Raw genomic sequence first — 20,867 nt, 5'->3', positions numbered from 1 at the left:
TCAGGAGGCAGAGGCAGGAGGATCTCTGAGTTTGAGGCCAGCCTGATCTACTTACCAAGTTCCAAGCCAGCCAAGGCTGTATAGTGAGACTCTGTCTCAAAATAATCAATACAGGAAAAGCTCTTATGGGAATAGAAGTGGACCAGTGCATTTCTCTCCAGCAAAAGGTTAGGCTAGGGGTGAAGATGGTTTGCCTCGCCAAGGTGTGGTGAACGGAGAGGCAACGGTGCCGGCTACGGCCGTATGCCAAGCCCGGGACCCAGCAGGTACAGCAGGGGAGAGCAGGGCTGTGCTCACCATTGGTGCTGAGTAAGTCTGAGCAGGTTAAGTCAGGCTCCCCGAGTTGGGCAGGGTAGAGAACTGCAGGGAAGCTCTGGAAGAGCTTCAGGATATGGAAATATAATGGCCAGAGAGAATGACTAAGGATTTCAGAAAACCGACTAAGGTAGCCTCCTGTGAGGCTTTCTACCCAGCCTTGATCTGGGGAGGAAGAGTTGATACAAATGGATGGAACCTTCCCAGGCTGTCTTAGACCTTAGTTGTGAACTTCTGGGATCACCTGATACTTGCTGAGAACCGATGACGACAGACCTCCATAGTGCTTCACCAAGGTGATCTTGTGGCCCCTATTTGTTACGGGATGGTGGTTCAGGGTGCTCCTTTGTCCTGCCTGCCCTTTGGAAGGTTTTGTTATAGTGACATTTAACCCCTGAGTGTTTTGCAGATTTCGAAAGACAACCAGGTACATGGGTACTTCCCCCTACCTACAACCCTACTGGGGCAATTGAAAAAAAAAAATCCAAAAGTTACCCTGTATGGATGGAAAGGGGCATTCATAGAAGCCATAAGGTTATTGAATGAAAACCCCAGTGCCGGGGTGGCTCCCACCTGTGAGTTGTTGGCCAAGGAAGCCCCTCAGGGGCTTAAAGGCTATTACTGCTGTTGGTTGTGTGCCAGAACTAGATGGTAAGACCCTGTTGCTGAAGACACTCTATGTGCGTGCTCTGACTGCAGGACGTGGAGAAATCAAGCTGGGACTGACCTGGAAGTTCCCACCCAGAGGGGGCAGGTAGACTGCTAATGGAGAAGTGTCAGCATTTCTGCTTGGCTCTGGACCCTGCGTGCTAAGATACCAACATGCTGGCAGGGTGGCCTGCTTGTGCAGTAGTGCTCACCTATCGTGGGGTAGACCAACAAACAGCCTTTCACCTGGATTAAGGCCTGCTCCACAAGAGGGAGTGTGTGTCTGGTATTGTAAACCAGAACAAAATCCTGTGACTGGGGAGGGCATAGGTCCCGATGGGGAAGCAGTTTTTATGGTTTTTAGTTAGATGGATGTGATGTACGTGTCAATTGCCTCTAGTGTTAGTTGCTATAGATCACAGTTGTCAACCTCAACTCACGACAAGTGACTGTTGTGTGGCACAGTGGCCTAATTCTTAGCCATAGGTGGACATCTGTCGTCACCCTGTCTTAATTAGGGTTACTATTGCTGCAGGAAAACACCTTGACCAAAGCAAGTTGGGAAGGAAAGCATTTAAGTTTCCAATTGGTTTATACTTCCAAATCACTGTTCATCATTGAAGGAAGTCAAGAGAGGAACTCAAACAGGGCAGGAACCTGGAGGCAAAGGCCATGGAGGAAGGTGCTTTCCGGCTTGCTCCCCATGACTTGCTCAGCCTGCTTTTCTATAGGACTCGGGACTACCATTCCAGGCATAGTACCACCTACAATGGGCTGGGCCCTCTCCAGTCAATCATTAATTAAGAAAATGCCTTACAGGCTTGCGCACAGCATTTTCTTAATTGTGGTTCCCTCCTTTCAGATGACTTTAGCTTGTATCAAGTTGACATAAAACTATTCAGCACACTCTCCAAGGCTCAGGCATCATTGCAGAAGAAAAGATGGAAATAATGTAAAATTGGAGAAAGGGGTGGAGGGTTATGTAATAGTTCCCTCCCAAATTGAAAAACTCCATTCTGCATGGAAGCTCTTTAAACAGGAAGGTAAACAACTCAGTAGTTTCAGGAAGTCCCTGAAACTGACCAAATTCACAAGACCCATCCCTGCCATAATAAGCTGAGAGTCTCTGAGATGAGCCAAGGTGCAATGAAGACTCTGAGGCCAGACCAGGGCCTGGGAGGAGCAGAAACCAGATGGGCTGCCTGTGCAGTGTGCTCTTGAGTCCCAGCTTTGTGCGCCGTCACCCATGCTGGGGTGGGCCTTGGTGACGTGGCTGTCTTTGAGTCATTTCTGCTCCTGTAAGTTCTTAGCAATGGTTTTCTTTCCTCTCCACCTTGGAGTTATTAATTCTAAAAATAAAAACTATTTATGTAGTCATGTGTGTGTACATGAGTGTGCATACACACATGTGTGGATGCCTGCAGAGGCCAGTAGTCATGTGTGTGTACATGAGTGTGCATATACACATGTGTGGATGCCTGCAGAGGCCAGAGAGTTAAAGGTGGTTGTGAGCCACTGCCATGGGTGCTGGGAACAACTTTGAGCAACAAGAGCAACAAGTGTTATTTTATTTATTTTTTTATTTTTCGAGACAGGGTTTCTCTGTGTAGCTTTGCGCCTTTCCTGGATCTCACTCTGTAGCCCAGGCTGGCCTTGAACTCACAAAGATCCACCTGCCTGCCCCTCCCGAGTGCTGGGATTAAAGGTGTGAGCCACCACCGCCTGGCCCCCTCTTAAGTATTTTTAAAAAGCATTACAAAGCCACTTAACTCCTAAGAATTGTTAGGATTTTTTTTTTTTATAAAATCAACTAACATTCAAAGCTTTAAATTCATTAAACATTTTTAAAAAGATAAACTGAAGGTATTATTAATAGCAACTACATACAGCATGAGACCATAACTGAGTGAAATAGTCATAAAATGTCATTGATATATGTCTCAGAAAATTGTTTATGGGTTGGAACAGTATTTCAGCGGCCAGCCTCCCTCCTTCCCCTTCTTTGGTTCTTTCCTGGGCTTCATTCTACACCAGGCTGACCTTGAACTTGTGTTGCTGTCCTGCCTCAGCCTCTTGGGTGCTGGGATTGCAGATGTAAGCCATCACATCCTGCATAGGACTTTTATAACAAAGTAATTATAGACTGTTTAGGCCTAGAAGGAATTATTAGTATTATTGTTATTAGTAGTAGTATTTTAGGATTTATTTATTTATTATGTATACAATGGTCTGCCTACATGCCAGAAGAGGGCACCAGATTGAATTATAAAAGGTTGTGAGCCACCACGTGGTTGCTGGGAATTGAACTCAGGACCTCTGGAAGAGCAGCCAGTGCTCTTAACCTCTGAGCCATCTCTCTAGTCCATTTATTATTTTATATCCATTTATTTATTATAGAAGATAAGGTACAATTTATTCCAAGGTAAAATAGGGCTCTCAAGGGTGAATAGACAATAGCCAGAGACCATTGTGTTTTGTAGGTGGAGTTTTCCTGTCCTGGTAGCTATTTCCCAAATAACCATTCAGACTCTTAATATTAATTGTAAATGCGTGGCCAATAGCTCAAGCTTGTTACTAGCTAACTCTTACATTTTTTAATTAACCCATATTTCTTATCTACCCTCTGCCATGTGGTTCATGGCATGTTACCTCATTTTCTATACATCCTGCTTGCTGTGTGTCTGCTGGCGTCTGTTCTCACTCCAACCTTCTCCTAGCATCCTTAGTTTGGTTGTCCCACCTATACTTCCTGCCTGGCTACAGGCCAATCAGCTTTTTATTAAACCAATCCGAGTGACACTACAGTGTACAAAAGGATTTTATTCCACAGATGTTTTCAGATTGTCTTCATTCTTCCTCTGTTAGTGGGTTTGTTGACAGCTGTGCATTTGGGGGCTGTGCTAGGACCCAGGCAGAGTGATAGTGGTTCTTTGTGGGCAAGAACTACCTGGTTCTTGCCCACATAGAACCGGTAGTCAAGTAGAATAAATGTTAATTAATAATTAATATAGGTCAGTGGCTGAGGACCCAGAGTTTGAGGAGAGTTTGGGCTGTGTAAGCCGAGACCTGTCTGGGTTATGTAATAAGGCACTGTCTCCAAACTCTGTATGCACATGCACAAATCACAGTTGTGATAACCCCTAAGAGGATGTGTAGCACTGGGGCAGGGTAAGCTGGGCTCAGCCCCGGCACTCCAGGCACAGACAGGGATATCTGGGGCTTGCGGCTTTCCTAGCTTGTGAAACCCCAACTCAAGAAAAATGGCACCTGTTGCTGTCTTCAGAGCACCTGGGTTCGGTTCCCGGTATCCCAGGCTCACAGTCACCCGGAACTCCAGTTCTAGGGGGTCCCACACCTCTGTAGGCATCAGGCATACACATGGTGAGCATACATACATGCAGACAAAACACTCGTGTACATAAAATATATAAAAACGGGAGGAAGTGGGGTTGGAGTGACTGTCATCGTTTCTCTCTTCAGGGTCATCATCTGCCATCGTCATTCTTGGGCATTTTTAGCTGTGTGCTGTGCTGTGTTGAGTGATTTGATCAGGAGATTTTACCTTGTATATGAGCCGAAGACCAGGATTAATATCTGTCTCTTCCTGTTGAGTAGTGAGCCTGTAACTCCAGTCATTTCTCCCGTGCAATTTTTAGTGGTGTCTGCCTACCTTCCTTCCTTCCTTCCTTCCTCCCTCCCTCCCTCCCTCCCTCCCTCCCTCCCTCCCTCCCTCCCTTTCTTCCTTCCTTCCTTCCTTCCTTCCTGGTTTTAGGGTTTTTTGTTTTTTTTTTGCTGGGATTAAAGGTGAGCACCACAACCACCTAGCTTTAGTGTCTTTTTTTTTTTTTTTAAGTTTCACAAAACATTTTTAGAATTGTATGTTTTCGCATCTTTTCCCAATAGTCTCTCTCTTATAATAGATGGTTTTTCCTGCATGTATGTTAGTGCGCTGAGCACGTGCATGATGCTTTCAGAGGCCAGAAGAGTGCACTGGGTCCCTTGAAACTAGAGTTAAAGATAGATATGTGGGTGCTGGGAACCAACCCCCATCTGAGCCTTCTCTCCGTCACTCCAGCTCCCCTTTGCTCTAGTTGACTTTTTATTCACTATCCTTTTTTTTTTTTTTAACGAGTGAAAATAATAACATGTCCCTCTAGCTGAAGTGTTAGGAAACTTTGATGGCTGTTCTTTAAAATTATCTTTACTTGGTATTCATTCTTGAAATGTTGTAGGGTATCCACCAGAGAAGACTGCTCAGACGTGTGTTTAAGTCAATAGAAAGCCTTCATTAGTTGGCCAGAAACTACACTGGTGTTCGGGATTCCAGTGTAGCACTGAGCCTTTCTCAGGGTGAGCTTTTAAGCACAAAAAACCTGTTCTGGGTTGACATACTTCAGTTAACAAGAACAGTTAGCCAGAAGCAGAATGACAGAAGCCAAAAAGCATGGTTAGTACGTTTAGAAACTTTCCCAGAACTGTGGAGAATGAACAGCCTTGTGCACACAGATAAGCTTGGGAGCAGCCAGGAAAGCTGAACACACAGCTCACCTCTTCAAAGGAATGAGGTGCGGAGCTGCTCTTCCTGGAAAGCTAGCAATGATGTTTTACAACCTGGTGTCCTGTGCTGTCTGATGGGAAAGGCTCTGTCTTATCTCCCAGAATTAATGTTTTTACTTATCCAAGATCCTTTCCTCTAAATCTTGAGCATTGTTTTTAGACCATAAAACCCACTCTTATGAGTGAGGTCACTTGTGCTTTACAATAGCCTAAGTGACTTCTGTGTTATTTTAGGGCCAGGCCAATCCTGACACCCACAGGCATTATGTTACCTCAGTCAAGCTCCCTAGACCCTAAATCTTGGGCACTATCTCTGAGTCAACAGTACCATTCTTGTAAAAGAAGCCAGATGTACTTTGTAAGGAATCTCAATGTAAACATGTCTTAAATTGTTGTGCACTTGGGACTGAGTTAATTGTTATCTGAGTACTTTTTTCAGAGATTGCGCTGTGCTTAAATATGGCTAGAGTAAAATCATCTGGGCTAGACTCTACAAGTCCTGGTCTAGCACCAGTCACAATAAAATCGGTCACAATAAAATCGGGCTGAGCTGAGTTTCTCTTATCTCCTCATGGATCATTTTCTCCCTGCCTGTGTAAAGCCTACAGGGGAATCACTACACAGAACTATATGGACTTTGATGGATGAGGCCTTTGTTGTAGTTCTGGCAGGTGGTGCTGTCTAGGTGCTGAGTACAACCTGAATGGTACTTCTATCATGAGGACAGTTGTGCTAAAGGCTAGGGCCCTGTTACATTCCCCATGCAGGGTCTTAGAGAATGAGTCAAATCATGGACTAGTCCTGTTTTACATGTAGGGCTTCACTGTTAATCCAATCAAAATGAGAATTACAGGCCCAGCCAGTGCTGATAGCAGAGTAGTTAGCCAGGGGGTACCAATTATTTTCCTAACTATGGCAAGATTTTTTCTGATTACTCCTGATCAATTGGCATAGAAACAACAGGTTTCTCTCAAAGCCATACATAGTTTTCTTTATCTCATGAGAAGTCTTAGTCTTTCCAATTTTGTAGGACCATTTCTGCTAATAAATCTGTTGTTTTAATTCAGAAACTGAAACTTTTAATACCTCTAGGTCCTGATCAACCCATCTGCTTAGTTTGGAAAGCATTAGAAGAGGCACATTAGTCAAACCATTGGTACAATCCCACCAATCAGTCTCAGAGGCCCAGTACTGTTATCCACAGGCAGAGTAGTGGGCTTCGGGATAAGGAGGTTGAGTCCTCTGACGTTGGTTTGGGCTGTGCCTAGTCACAGTGAGTTTTGTCAGTCAATGGACTGACAGCCTGGTTCATTCCTATCCCTGTGTAGTCTGGGGGCCTGTGTCTAAGCATAACCAGCAGTCCTGGCTGATTTCTGGCTGGGATGATTAGCTTTGTCTTCGGGGCCCCTTCCTGTGCATAAAGTCTGATTTCCCAGGTTTTTCCTGTTTCCCAAAGGACAGACTCTCTTCTAAGAAAATTTCTAGGAAGTCTCAGTTTTACAAACCCATTGGGTCTGACCAATTAAAAGCAAAGATGGGTTGACTCACTTCTGTCAGTGGAAGACTGAAGAACATCTTTCAGGTCCAAGACAGTGTACACCTGTTTCTCTAAAGAGTCAGACTCATGAAAACCAGAGGTCCCAGGTTTCTTCACAGGCAGGAGAAGCATGTTCCAGGGTGACTGGCAGGACCCCAGGATGCCCGTCTCTTCAAGCCAGGCAACATGGACTGCAATTTCCCTTTGTGTTTCCAGGGTCATTGGGCATTGTTTAATCTGGATGGGGATAGGAGCTTGGTGTTGGGCTGGTCCTGGGGAGTTGGTTTGGGAGTTGGCCCATACCCCTGGGAATCTCTGTTGTCAGTCTGAGAGATAGTCCAACTGTGTTGAGGGGGGACAGGACTTTCAGCTGGGAGATGTTCTTCTGACAGAGGGTAAGACACCAAAATTTTGCTGAGTGTCCACCTCTGAGTCTGACTGTGTTTGTCACCAGAGAGGCGACGGTGTCATTCAGTTCCTGCGAAAGGTCTCGTCCCAGTCAGCTCTCTGGTGTTAACACCCTTTGTGCTACTCCAGCAATTGAGACCTACTTATACTTTTAAATTTAAAAAAAATAGTTGATTTTTTTCTTATTTTATGTGCATTGGTGTTTTGCCTGCATGCATGTCTGTGTGAGGGTGTCAGATCTTGGAGTTACAGACAGCTGTTAGCTGCCATGTGGGTGCTGGGAATTGAACCTGGGTCCTCTGGAAGAGCAGTCAGTGCTCTTGACCGCTGATCCATCTCTCCAGCCCCCTATTTTTAATTTTTTAAACTTTTATAACTTTTTAAAAAAAAAATATCTGGGCCTGACTGGGTGACAACTGTCTTTAATCTTTCTAAAAAGAACCGAGTAAAAATTGCTTAAAGTCTCCTTGGTCACTGTTAGACAGAAAGGAAACTCTGTTCTGTCCCGGCTCGGTTGCCTGGCATAGTCCCAGCCCAAGGCGGTTTGTTTGTTTTTTTAACCTTTTTCAGAGAATGGCAGGTTTATGGATCATTGGTTAAAAGGGCAGCATAAATCATAAAGGAGAAAGGAATGGAGCTTTTTCTTTTCCTTCGGGCTCAGCCCGGGGAGCTTTCCCCGGGGCTGCTTAGAGCAGGCATGGAGTGGAGCCCAGCAGAGGGAATGCTGTCCTGGGGGAACTGTTTCCCCTCCCTGTGTGCATTCCACTAGATGGCTGAGGGCCTAGAGGAGAGCTCCAGCCTCTCCCCACCCCCACGCAGGAACCAACCCCAACCATGAGCAGGAGCCAAGCAACAGAACAAGCAAGCGCTCCTGCTCCTGGAGTGGGATGGGTGGAGGTTTTTGGGTTTCTCTGGGTGACCTGGCAGAGAGCCAGAAGGATACAGGTCCCCAAAGGGGTGGGGCACAGGTCTTAAGCCAGGGGTTCCCATACCAGAGAAAGCCACTGGTCAATACAGGGAAACAGAACTGACAGAAACACATGGAAAGACGCACAGACACAGTAAAGACAGTCAGGGATGGCCACACATTCATACACCTGAACAGACAAGAAGATCCAGTGCCGACTATGGATCCCAGACACTGGATCAGCAGCCACGTCTGACCTCTCCTGTGCGTCTAAACAGAGGGTGCCTGAACCAGACAGGCCAGGTGACTTTCTAATTTGTTTCCTTTTGGGGTGGAGGTGTCAGCTCCCTCCGAAGTGTCAGGCGGTAATTCATCAAAGGGAGCCCTGGGACCGGGAACGTCTCAGGTTGTGTGTCCCCTAGGAGTCCCCTGACGACCACACTCTTCCTCGCTCCAAGGGGCTCTGAGACCCCTGGTGTCTCTGGGATCTTGGTGGAACCTCCAGAAGTGTAGGGTGTTCACTAGAGAAGACTGCTTGGGTGTGACCTTGAGCCAATAGAAAGTCTTTGTCGGCCAACAACTACACTGGTGTTCAGATCCCAGTGTAGCACTGAGCCTCTCTCAGGGTGGTGAGCTTTTAAGCACAAAAACCCTGTTCTGGTTGACATACTTCAGTTAACAAGAACAGTTAGCCAGAAGCAGAACTACGGAAGTAAAAAAGCAAGGTTAGTACATTTTGAGACTTTCCCAGAACTATGGATGGATTAGGCCTCTGTTTTATTTTGGCAGGTGGTGCTGTCTAGGTGCTGAGTTCTACAGCCTGAATGGTACTTCCATCATGGAGTCAGTTTTGCTAAGGTCTGGCGGCCTGTTACATAAAGACTTTCCCTGGGTGTACTCAGGTCTAGGGTGACAGTTAACTGTCTGCTGAGGCACTGAAACTGTCTACGGCCTTTTCCACCTCCGTTTTGCTTCAGAGAGGTCATCTGTCGGTTTAACTGAGGTTTCTGATAGGTCTGCCTAGGGTGGCTCTTGTACCATCATGTTGGCAGTAAGCTCCTGGGCATGCCGAAGCTGCTCGTCTGCAGGTCACACTTTGGTTAGCAATGGTTCAATGGACATGCATTTTTTTTTTTTTTATGCAAAATCCCTTCTTTTGACAGTGTCCAAGCTGTCCTGCCTTTCTGTCTTCTAGTACTAAAATGACTGGTTTGCCCCAACCCATTGCCCGGAGCTCTCCTTATGATCTTGCCTATGTCAGTAACTTACTTTTATTTTGCAGTAGTGGGGATTGAACCCAGGTCCTCCCTCAAGCATTTTGTCACTGAGCTATATCCCAGCCTTGCCCTTGTAGTTAATTTTTTTGTTAAAATTTTGACTATTAGGATCTGGAAATAGAGAATGGTAGAGTATTTGCCTGGCATATGCAGAGCCATAGATTCAGTCTCCATGTATCAATACCCTGCCAAAACAAGAAGGGAGGAAAAGTTGGTTTGGGCTGGAAGTTCAAGAGCTCAGATCATTGTTTGGGGTGGAAGTTAAGGTGGCTTTTAAAATGACTGTAATCAGGATAACTCCCCACAGGCACCCCAGAGGCTAACCTGATCTAGTTAACCCAGGTTTGTTTGTCTTCTAGGTGGTTCTAGATCCTGTCAAGATCACAGTCAGTGTTAACCATCACTCCCGAGTCCTGCCAAAACAAACCTTAGTACTTCCTTAGTCTTAATTCTTTCAGCAGATACTGAACAGAGCGAGATCCTCCCGATCTCCCCAGGGGCAGGCATGCTTCCCCATAGGTGCTCTTATGTGGCAAGCACTTTGCCCACGGAGCCATCTCCCTGGCCTGTCAGGTTTTGGATGCACCAAATGTGTTGCCAATTAAGAAATTTTAACTGCAGCATGATATAACAACAGTATTTGCGGATGGGATGAAAACGTTTATCTAATTGGTTAAGATTGCCGTTTTCTCTTCACTGATAAGGGAATTCTGCTTAAGATCTCTTGGATCTTTAGCAAACAGCTACAGAAGGAAAGCATTCTTTATATGTTAAAGAGTAAATATGCAATGGTTATAGTCTTTAAAGTGTATTATTTTCCAAGTTCTTACAAAAGGATGCTAGGGACTACCAGACGCTGTGGGTACAGTGTGTTTGAACACAAGCTCACCTGTACAGCACCAAAAGAACGTGTGTGTGTGTGTGTGTGTGTGTGTGTGTGTGTGTGTGTGTGTGTGTGTTGTTTTTTATTTGTTTTTCAAGAAGGTTTCTCTGTATAGCCCTGGCTGTCCTGGAACTCCCTTTATAGACCAGGTTGCCTCAAACTCAGAGATCTGCTTGCCTCTGCCTCCCGAGTTCTGGGATTAGAGGCATGTGCCACCACCACCACCAGATAAACATGTATTTCTTATTTTAAAAGATTCATCTTTATTATGTATATGGGTGATTTGCCTGCATATATGTATGCATACCATGTGCATTTCTGGTACCTTCAGAGGGCATTGGATCCCCTGGACTGGAATTACGGGTGGTGGGTTCTGGGAACTGAACGTGGGTCCTCTGCAGGAATAGTTGAACCATTTCTCCAGCCCCTGTCCTGCCCCTCCCCGCCCTTTGAAGGTATGTACCATCACACCCAGTTGATCCTGCAGTTTGAGGGTATATAAAGATGTCTCAGCCTAAGAATAATGATCAGAATCAAATCCATTCAAAGAAATGGTTGGGATTGCTGTTGCTGCCTTGGCGATTGGCTTTAGTTTTGTACTTAGTGACTGCCAGTGGCTGGCTGGCACACTCCCTAGGAAAGCATTCTGAGCCTGCTGCCTCATACCAGCAGAACTGGATGAGGTATGAGAACAAGGTGTGGTGGCTTCTGTGTGATCAGTAGGCCAAAGATTGTTATTGGAAATTGTATGCAGTTTCGTGGATACAGAATGTGTAGGTATTGACTGGGGTCCAAGTTCATAATCACTTTAGCTGAAATTACGAAGTCATCTGAAGTGTGTGTGGTGGGCATGGTGGATTAGTTAGTGACTTAGTTTATCACTCAGGAAGCTCTGCCAGTAGCATAATGAATGCAATGGGTTTCTCTGGAACCCAAACGGCCTGGTTGAGGGGACACAAAACCTTTACATTTTAGACACTCTCCTGTTGACATGGGGTCTGGTCAGTACAGCTGCCTCTTTAGTCCTTAAGCTTTTTCATAATTTGAGGTGCCCCCCCACCCCCCCAGTGTTTCTCTGTGTAGTCCTGGCTGTTCTTGAACTCACTCGAGATCCACCTGCCTCTGCCTCCCGAGTGCTGGGACTAAAGGTGTGCATCTCCACCGCCTGGCTCCTCAGATTTTTCTTAACTGTCAGTTCTTCACCAGGTAGTCTGATATTGTCAAGATTTCAAAGCGTGTTACCGTATGGTGTTGGTATGTCAGCACCTTCCTGTGAAGTCTTTGGGCTGCATGCCTCCCCAGATGCTGGGGTTTAATTCATTTTGCTCTGAAGGGACGTACAGTTCATTTGATTCTCTTCCCTCTAGATCATTAGCTGTGATGTGATGCCTAGCCTGATTTCTGGATCCACAAACTGCTTAGAACTTCCATGCAGCTGAGCGGATGCGTTAGTGAATGTGCGCATTGCTGTCTTTGCGAGGCTGTCTGTCCATTTGTCCTTCTCCATCGGACTAATCCACAGCGGCAACAGTCACGTCTCAGTTATCATGTAACTCAGATTGCAGCAGAAACAGAGGTGAACTATTTCAGTTTCTTAGGCAAATAGGGTTTTGTATTTTTGGTTGTGAGCCTAGCCTTTAACGCCTGAGCCATCTCTCCAGCCCGGGTTTTGTAAATCTAAGTTTTTGCCATAAACTATATTGTGATTGTTTGAGTTGAAATAGCAAATTTCAGAAATTTATTTCAATATAACAAAGACCATGTGAGTATCTTAATTTAAAAAGCACATTTGTGTTATAATTCTATAGTTGTGTGTGTGTGTGTGTGTGTCTGTGCACAGGCATGTGCGTGTGCCCGCCACTCGGATCGAGTGTGTGGAGCTCAGAAAACAGCCTCGGGTGTTGGTCTTCAGGCACCTCCTACATTTTGTGTGAGAAAAGGTCTCGCATTGGCCTTGTAGCCCAGGTTAGCTGGCTGGGGAGCTTTGTGGGATTGGCCTGTGCTGCCTCTCTGATCTGGGATTTCAGGCATGTAATACTGTGTCTGGTGTTTTAATTGGTTCTGGAGACCTGAACTGAGGTTCTTACACGTGAAAAGAAGCACTTGACTGAACTGCCTCCCAGCCTCAGAGTTTAAAACCTTTTGTTTATAAGGACACAGCAGGTTGAGATTTCAACTTGGATTTCATTTGCCCATTAAAGTTGAATCAGGTAAAAGATGCCATTGCCACTAACAGCTCTGGAGACATTTTTCTAAATATTGGGATATAAAAATTACCCAACTATCTGAAGACAATAGCAGGTTACAGTGTGTATTTAACCATTTTCTGTGAATATTGCACATGTATAGTAAAGTGCACAGAATGTAAATAGACCAACTGTCAAAGTAAATGTACATGTTTCTGCCACCAACATATGACTGTTCTTTTTTAAAAGATTTATTTTTGTTTTATGTCTGTAAGTGTTTTGCCTGCGTGTATATATCCTGTGTGTGTGTGTGTGTGTGTGTGTTCTGCATGTGTGCAGTATCCATGGGGGCTGGAAGAGGGCATTGGCCCCCCTGGAACATTACAGATGATTGTGAGCTGCTTTGTGGGTGCTGGGAACCAAATGCAAGGCCTCTGTCTGGGAAGCAGCTGATGCTTTTTTTTTTTTTTTTTTTTTTTTTTAAAGATTTATTTATTTATTATGTATACAATGTTCTGTCTGCATGCATCCCTGCAGGCCAGAAGAGGGAGCCAGATCTCATTACAGATGGTTGTGAGCCACCATGTGGTTGCTGGGAATTGAACTCAGGACCTCTGGAAGAACAGCCAGTGTTCTTAACCTCTGAGCCATCTCTCCAGCCCCGCAGCTGATGCTTTTAACTGCTGAGCCACTTCTCTCCCCTGACTGTTTTCTTAATAGGTACCATAGAGATTAATCTGATTCTCTTTATATTTTGTACACATTAGTTGCTTTTATTCATCGGTATTCACAGTTGACAGTATGATTATAACTAAACTCTTTTGTATTACACTCATTTGTCATGTGTATGTTTTTATGTGGCCTCAAGGTACACATGTAGAGGTCAGAGCACAGGTTTGGGGGTTCATTCTCTCCTCCCATCCTGTGGGTCTTGGGGGCCGATCTCAGGTCTTCGGGCTTCCCGACAGGTGCCTTCACCTGCTGAGGTCCCTGGGTGGGGTCCCGCTCAGAGGTGTCGTGCAGAGGTGGAGTTCAGTTGCTTCCATCCTGTGGGTCTTGGGGGCCGATCTCAGGTCTTCGGGCTTCACGACAGGTGCCTTCACCTGCTGAGGTCCCTGGGTGGGGTCCTGCTCAGAGGTGTCGTGCAGAGGTGGAGTTCAGTTGCTTCTGTGCTCTCCTTGGTCGAGCTCCTTTGTGTCACGTCTTCCCTGTAGAGGTCAGTGTTGGTTCTAAAGTTCATACGTTTCGGGGGGCTGTCTTCCTAGGCTTGAATGTTTTCAAGGTTCCTTTATTGAGGTTCTTCTCTCTTCTCCCCAAAGACTGGACAGAGTCTCACTGTGTGGCTCTAGCTGGCCTGGAGCTCACTATGTAGAGAATGCGTAGAGATCCACCGACCTCCACCTCCGAGTGCTGGGATCAAAGGCCGTGGCATCACCGTGCCCTGCTTTATGGAGGGTCCTAAGCAGTGCAGCTGCTGAGCAGTGAGTGGTTACTGTGCTGTTGGAGGTCGGACACGTGATCTACGCCTGAAAGCACTTTGGGCCTCGAGAATGTGCAAGGGCCTAGCACACCACTTAAGTAATCGGACAGAAGTTCATTTATTTACACATGGAAATATTCATTAAGAACAAGAAAAAAAGCCGAGCAGTGGTGGCAGCACAAGCCTTTAATCCCAGAACTTGGGAGCCAGAGGCAGGGGGATCTCTGTGAGTTTGAGGTCAGCCTGGTCTACAGAGCGAGATCCAGGACAGGCAAAACTACACAGAGAAACCCTGTCTCAAAATAACAAACAACAAAAAAGAACAAGAAAGCTGGGCATTGGTGGTGCATGCCTTTAATCCCAGCACTCAGGAGGCAGAGGCAGGTGGATCTCTGTGAGTTCGAGGCCAGCCTGATCTCCAAAGCAAGTTCCAGGAAAGGTGCAAAGCTACACAGAGAAACCCTGTCTCGAAAACCAAAAGAGAGAGAGAGAGAGAGAGAGAGAGAGAGAGAGAGAGAGAGAGAGAGAGAGAGAGAGAGAAAAGAACAAGAAAAAAAAAGTATGACAGCACAGGAATAATTGGTGCCCACCTCACTGAAAGAGACAGCCCATCCGTGGCTGATATGTAGAACTGAATTGTATTGCAAAATAAAAAAAAAAAAAAAAAAAAAGAGAGACAGCCCAAATACAAGCAAGCTAACTAAAAGAGCTAGGACGTGCCGCGAGGTCTTTGCATTGAGATTAGCTGTGGCCGTTACGTAGGCTGCTCCTGGCGAGTCTTAGCACTATTGTTATTTGTGCTGATCGTTCATTCTGGGTCAGAACTGGTGACCTAATGGCACATCTTCTCTTTCAGGGGGTTCTTACCCGGTGTTCTTGGGGCTTTAGCTTGTCTTTGGCTTTTCCTATCTGACGGTGTTTAATAGTTGCCATGACGAAGTGTACCCCTACCTCTTTGTGTTGACCCAAGTTCTCATGGATACTCCTGTATTCATTCCCTCCTTGGTGCCACATTCCCGCCCAGCTGTTGAGGTTTTATGTAATAATACAGAGAAGACAAGTCAGACAGATTCTATTAAGAAGATCTCACCCCTCAAAGAAGCAAGGGTGAGTCCTGTGAAGGAGGGCTCCTGGAAAGAATCACGCCTTCCATGAACCTCCTGCAAGGCTGGTTAACTGCGTACAACCTCAGTGATATGGGGAGGCAAGGCTGTTGTAAGTCCAGCGCCATCTTTAGCCCCCCTTAATAGCTGTGTATTACCCACCTCTGTATGTGCATGACATCTCTGACTTTAGGTAGTCCTTCGGAATGTACAAACCAACCCCAGGCTCCCACCAACCAAAGGCTAAGAATGCCGTCAGCATCTGAGGCTTGTGATGAGATTCCCCAGTTGTCTCTCTCCACCAATGTACGTGCAAGTGTCTGCATTTAGTTTTGTTGTTCTGTCATTATAAAATTTAATGAAACCATTACCACAGTGGAGCGTGGAATTTGGAGTCGTTCCTATTTGGCTCCAGAATAAACTCTCTTAGACCTTTGAGGTGAGAGTTGTGTGGTTTTTGTTGTTGTTGATGGTCATTTGGATGTGCAAGAAGCTCACCACTCTTCCTTTTAATATATATAATTTAAGCCAGCATGGTGCTGCACACCTTTAATCCCAGCACTCAGGAGGCAGGGGGATCTCTGTGAGTTCCAGCCAGGCCTGCATAGTAAGACCTTGTCTGTCCCAAAAAAAGTTTAAAAAAAATTTATTTCTGTGTCTTTGTGGTGTATACGTGTGTGTGCATCCTCGTGCATGTGTGTGTGGGTGTGTGACACAGTATGTAAATGGGTCAGAGGTCCACTCAGGAGTCAGCTCTTTCCTGCCAGTGATCAAATCAGGTCATCAGGCCTTGATGCACTACTGCCTCTCTACCTGCTGGGCCACCTCACCAACCCAACCATTGATGTTATCTAAATCACTGCACAAAGTGCAGGGACACTTGGAAGAGGCTGCCAAGCCTGCACGGTGCCTGCCACGCAGAGACGGGATGAATGCAGTTGTGAAGCGGTAGGACTTGCCGGCGAGAGAGGAGGACACACCAGACCGCCCCCGAGGAGAGTCAGGGACCAAGGCGGGAAGGTTGGCAGCAGGGCAGGCGTGAATAAGAGGAGGGTTAGAAGCCAGGTGGAGCAGCTGGCAGCGTAATTACCTGGCATGGCATCATGGAGGAGCTTGTGTCAGCCTCCCAGGCGTCATTCCTGAGAGAGTGACAAGATGCTGCCTCAGCCGGGCTTGCAGTCAGGCTTGCCTGTTTCTCTTGCCTCCGTCTTTGCATCTGGTCACTTACCGTGTCTCTAAGGATTCTGGCTCTGTGGCACTCAGCACCTAAGACCACTCCAGATAACATGGAGTGACAGTCTCACAGAGATGTGAGAGTTAGACACAAAGTGATGGAAACCTAATCTGTGTCAGCACGAGGCTCCAGAGCAGGGTCTCCTTGATGAGAGGCCTCTGACCGTGTCATACCCTGGCCTTCAGGATTCTCCACCAGCTGGCAAACGGTCCCCTACTGCAGGGTGTCAGGAATTACTGTGACATGACTAAGGTAACTAACTGAGTCTGTCTCGATGCTGCTCAGCATTCACCCAGTACCCACATCCACCTTAGCCTTGCTTTGGGAACTGTGACTCTCACCAGGTCCAGACGTATTAACCAAAATAATTAATGTTTGTGCAAGCTAAAACATAAAGTAAAATAGCTAGCGGAAGTGTAAATCAAAAGTAATTGTCATGTGGGGTCTGGAAAGTACTGCTAAGCTCTGCAAAAAGACAGACGTTGTAGGGGCGCCCAAGCCCCTGGCACTGCTGTAACTGGCTTTTGTCTTTAAAAATATTGACCTTTGGCACCAAGAAGTGTTTTGGAGGCATTAGCCTACTCTTGGTCTGGCTGTTAGTTTTTTAATTTTTATTTATTTATTTATTTATTTTTTGAGGCAGGGTTTCTCTGTGTATCCCTGACTGTCCTGGAACTCACTCTGTAGACCAGGCTGGCCTTGAATGCAGAGATCCACCTGCCTCTGCCTCCCCAGTGCTGGGATCAAAGGCGTGCGCTACCACCGAGGCTGTGAGATCCTGTCTTTAAAAAGAAAAAAAGTAGGGCTAGGGATGAGGATCAAGTGACCAAGTGCTTGCCTCCTGTGGATTTGATCCCTAGGACTCTGGAGGGCTAGGGGTAGTAAATTCAAGGCCAGCCTGGGCTGTGTGAGACCCTTTTTCAACCCCCCAAACCATTAACCTTGTAGTGTCTATTTAATCATGTAAGTGTGTGTGTTTGGGAATTGCTGTTCCCATCAGATTGCATCTGACAATTTGAAAATAGAGGAAGGAAAAAAAAATCCAAGTCCTACAACAATCCTGAAAGAATCTCCAGAGATTGTCACATTAAACAATTCTGCAGTGGGTGTTTACCCACCAACTCTGAATCTCTTCTGTGGTGGATACTTCCAAACAATTGGATGTGCCTTTAGTTCATGTTAGTAAAAGCCTTTTCTCTCCATTTTGAGAAGAGTAAAACAGCACACTCATGTTTCTGAACTTGGGTGTGGGGTGTAGGCGTGCTGGAGATGGTGAGCCCAGAGATAATGAAGTCACACATGTCAGCGGAAGATGGGAAGCCAGGTTTGGGATTAAGTTCCTGACAAGTCCCCTCTGCAGTCTAACTTTCTGATTTGAGCAGTGTTTTTAACCTTCGAGCCTCAACTTTCTCCTCTGTACAATGGGATTGTTTTCCCATTGCTCTAATTAACTCAAGAGGGTTTGTAGGGCTTTGACAATCCACATAAAGTACTTAATGGTGTGTCGGAGTGTTGTTCCCTTAATCACAGTGTGTGGTACTGATTTTTAAGATACACACAGATAAGGGTGAGTAGAGAAGTGGGGGGTGTTGGGTTTGAAGCCCCACTGATTTTGAAGGCACTGTCCTCAGCAGAAGTGAGCGCCTGGTGTCTGTGTCTGTCTTAAACCATTTCCCCATACCTTTTAAAGGATTGTATATTAGTTATAAAATTCCATGACCAAGGCAGCCTGAGGAAGAGAGGTTATTTAGGCTATGGTTCCAGAGGGATAAAGCCCATCATGGTGGGGAAGCATGGCATATTTGCAAGCCAAAGTAGACTCCTGTGGCATGCTTTCTCAGGAAGGCCCAGATCTCCTAAACCTCCACAAACAGTGCTACTAACTGAAGGCTGTCAGGGACATTTCTCTCTCAGGCCACCGCAGATTGTGCCTGTGTGCGGTCCCTGTGCACATGTGCGGGTTAGAACCTGACACGGAGTGTCCTTCCCTGATTGTTCTCTGCCGTCACTGAACCTGACACGCACTGATGGGCTAGATCGGCTGGCCAGTGAGTTTCAGGGACCTGGCCACCCATCACCTACTGCATCTCCCCACTCTAGTTGCTTTTATTTGTGTTCCGTGCGTGCTCACAAGAGTGTAGGTATGTGTGTGTGGGTGCACGTAATGATAGTCTGAGTCCAACTCTCAAGAGCTGACTCTCCTTTCGTGTGGGTCTTGGGGATTTAACTCATTGATAATATCAGGTTTGATGACAAGTGCTTTTACTGAGCCAGCTCACCAATCCACCATTGCGCATAAGTGGGTTCTGGAGGTCTGACCAGCTGAGCCTTCTCCCCAGCGTAGCTGCCTCCGCGTTGGCCAGCCCTCTGGGGGGGGGGGGGGGCTTTGCACACTCACTCAGCTGCAGACACGAAGCACCATGGGTGGTCTGCGTCTCTGCCCTGGGTGTCTTACCTTCCTTTCTTCTCCTGCAGATCATCAATGCTGTGGTCCTGCTGATTCTCCTGAGCGCCCTGGCAGATCCTGATCAGTATCACTTTTCAAGCTCTGAACTTGGAGGGGAATTTGAGTTCATGGATGATGCCAGTAAGTACGTGAGATTACAGCTGGTGGTATTTTGGGATTTCTTGGGACAAGGAGTCTGACTGTCTGTCTTTTCTGTTAAATTACAAGTATTGATTCAAGGGCCTAGTTGAGCTGCTATTTTAACTTTATTTTCTTTCCATCATTACAAATCAAATCAGCAAATACTTATGTGCTGCCCATGCTCTGCTTCTGTTCTTAAGGACTATGGTTTTCCACATCTTATGTGAGTATGCTTTTCCTCTATTTTTATGAAGGAGTCTCAGGTATTCTCTATCATTCAGGTTTGTCTCAAATTCACTGTCCCAAGGCTGACCTTGAGGCCCCTCATCTTCCTGCCTCGACTTCCAAGTGCTGACACATGTACCTTTATGCCAAGTTGGAATTTATGCATTTTAAAAACTATCACTTTCTCACAGACTTTTTGAGGCCCGATTTCATGTGGCTTAAGCTGACCTGGAACTTTGTATTTAGTAAAAACTAACCTTGAGCTTCTCCTGACCCTTCAGTCTCTATCTCCTGAGGCTGGGATTTATAGACATACACTACCGCATCGAGCTTTGTCTTAGACTTGGACTTTTTGTGGAGGAGAATGCACAAATGGCAGGGAGAAAGGTCAAAAGGAGGAGACATCGCTGGGTATTCTGACAGCCCCAGGAGTTGCCTTCCTCCAGGGGGGAGATTGCTGCTGGTTAGTTGGTAAGATTGGAGCCTTTTCCCAGCAACGGAGTCAGGCGTGAGGCTGCGTGGGCATGAATGGCCAGCCCAGGATACCTGTAGCACAGACCTTGTATTCTCAGTCCTGCTGGGTCTTGGCTAAGTGGCGGGCAGTGCTATGCATTACCCCTCCAGGAGGCTGGGCAAATTGATTTACTGTCAGCTCTGCAGAACTTCATATGAGTCTAAGAAAGTGTGGCCAGGAGGAAAATGGTGTGGGGAGGGCAGGGAGGATGGGGAGGGTGTGCAAGCTGAGAGGATTTAGTTTTGAGAAACCATGAGGAATTAAAAGAGTGGTGAGTGTTGTGGGTTTGAAAAAAATTTTTTATGCATATGATTGTTTTGCTTGCATGTATATCTGTCTACCACAAGTGCCGGGAGGTCAGAGGAGGGCATCAGATCCCCTGGAACTGGAGTTATAGATGATTGTGAGCTGCCGTGGGTGCTGGAAATCAAGTCCAGGTCCTCTGGAAGAGCAGCCAGTGCTCTGAACGGCTGAGCCATCTCTCCGTCTCCTAAGTGTTGTAGATTTTATTTTCAGAGTGAAACAAGTAAATGCATGAACTGGTGTATATAGCAGGAAGATCCCTTTTGCTGCTGTGTGGCTTTGAGCATAGCCTAGGATTCTGGTCTTAGGGACATTTCTCTCTAGTGAGGAAGCACGGGGTGGGGAGCGGCTAGGCTTGGACAGAAGTTGGTGAGAGGTGACAATCAAAGCTGACATCTCTTCAACTTGACTAGATGACTCCTGTCCACAGGGGTGAGAAAAGCTGGTGAAGGAAGATGGAAACACACCTATGTGAACGCTAGATTTTGACTTTAGATGTGTAGGCTCTGAAGACAGAAGGGCTCAGTCCGAATGCCGTTTATACTGAGGGTGCTGGGTGCTCACTCTGCGCTCATTACTAACCTTTGTTTATTGAAAAGTAGAGGAAATAATTGTATCTAGCACAGATAGGGTTGTGAAAGCACCTAGGATGGGATCTGTAATAAGTTCAGTAAAACGCACCCTTGCTGGGAGCGTAAGCAGA

At 46.2% G+C, this 20,867-nt stretch overlaps 1 protein-coding gene across 1 annotated transcript in view; it reads left to right on the top strand.

Annotated features, from left to right (window-relative positions):
• Positions 1 to 20,867, top strand: part of Laptm4b (lysosomal protein transmembrane 4 beta) — a 60,281-nt gene that overhangs the window by 13,555 nt on the left and 25,859 nt on the right. The window contains exon 2 of the mRNA XM_059247666.1: positions 19,011 to 19,122. Within this exon, the coding sequence (XP_059103649.1) occupies positions 19,011 to 19,122 (112 nt within the window). The remainder of the gene's footprint in view (positions 1 to 19,010; positions 19,123 to 20,867) is intronic.

Source organism: Peromyscus eremicus, chromosome 20 (assembly GCF_949786415.1).
Source record: "Peromyscus eremicus chromosome 20, PerEre_H2_v1, whole genome shotgun sequence".
Lineage (NCBI taxonomy): Eukaryota > Metazoa > Chordata > Mammalia > Rodentia > Cricetidae > Peromyscus > Peromyscus eremicus.
Note: the sequence above shows the minus strand (reverse complement) of the source record. Positions and strands in the feature narration are given on the sequence as shown.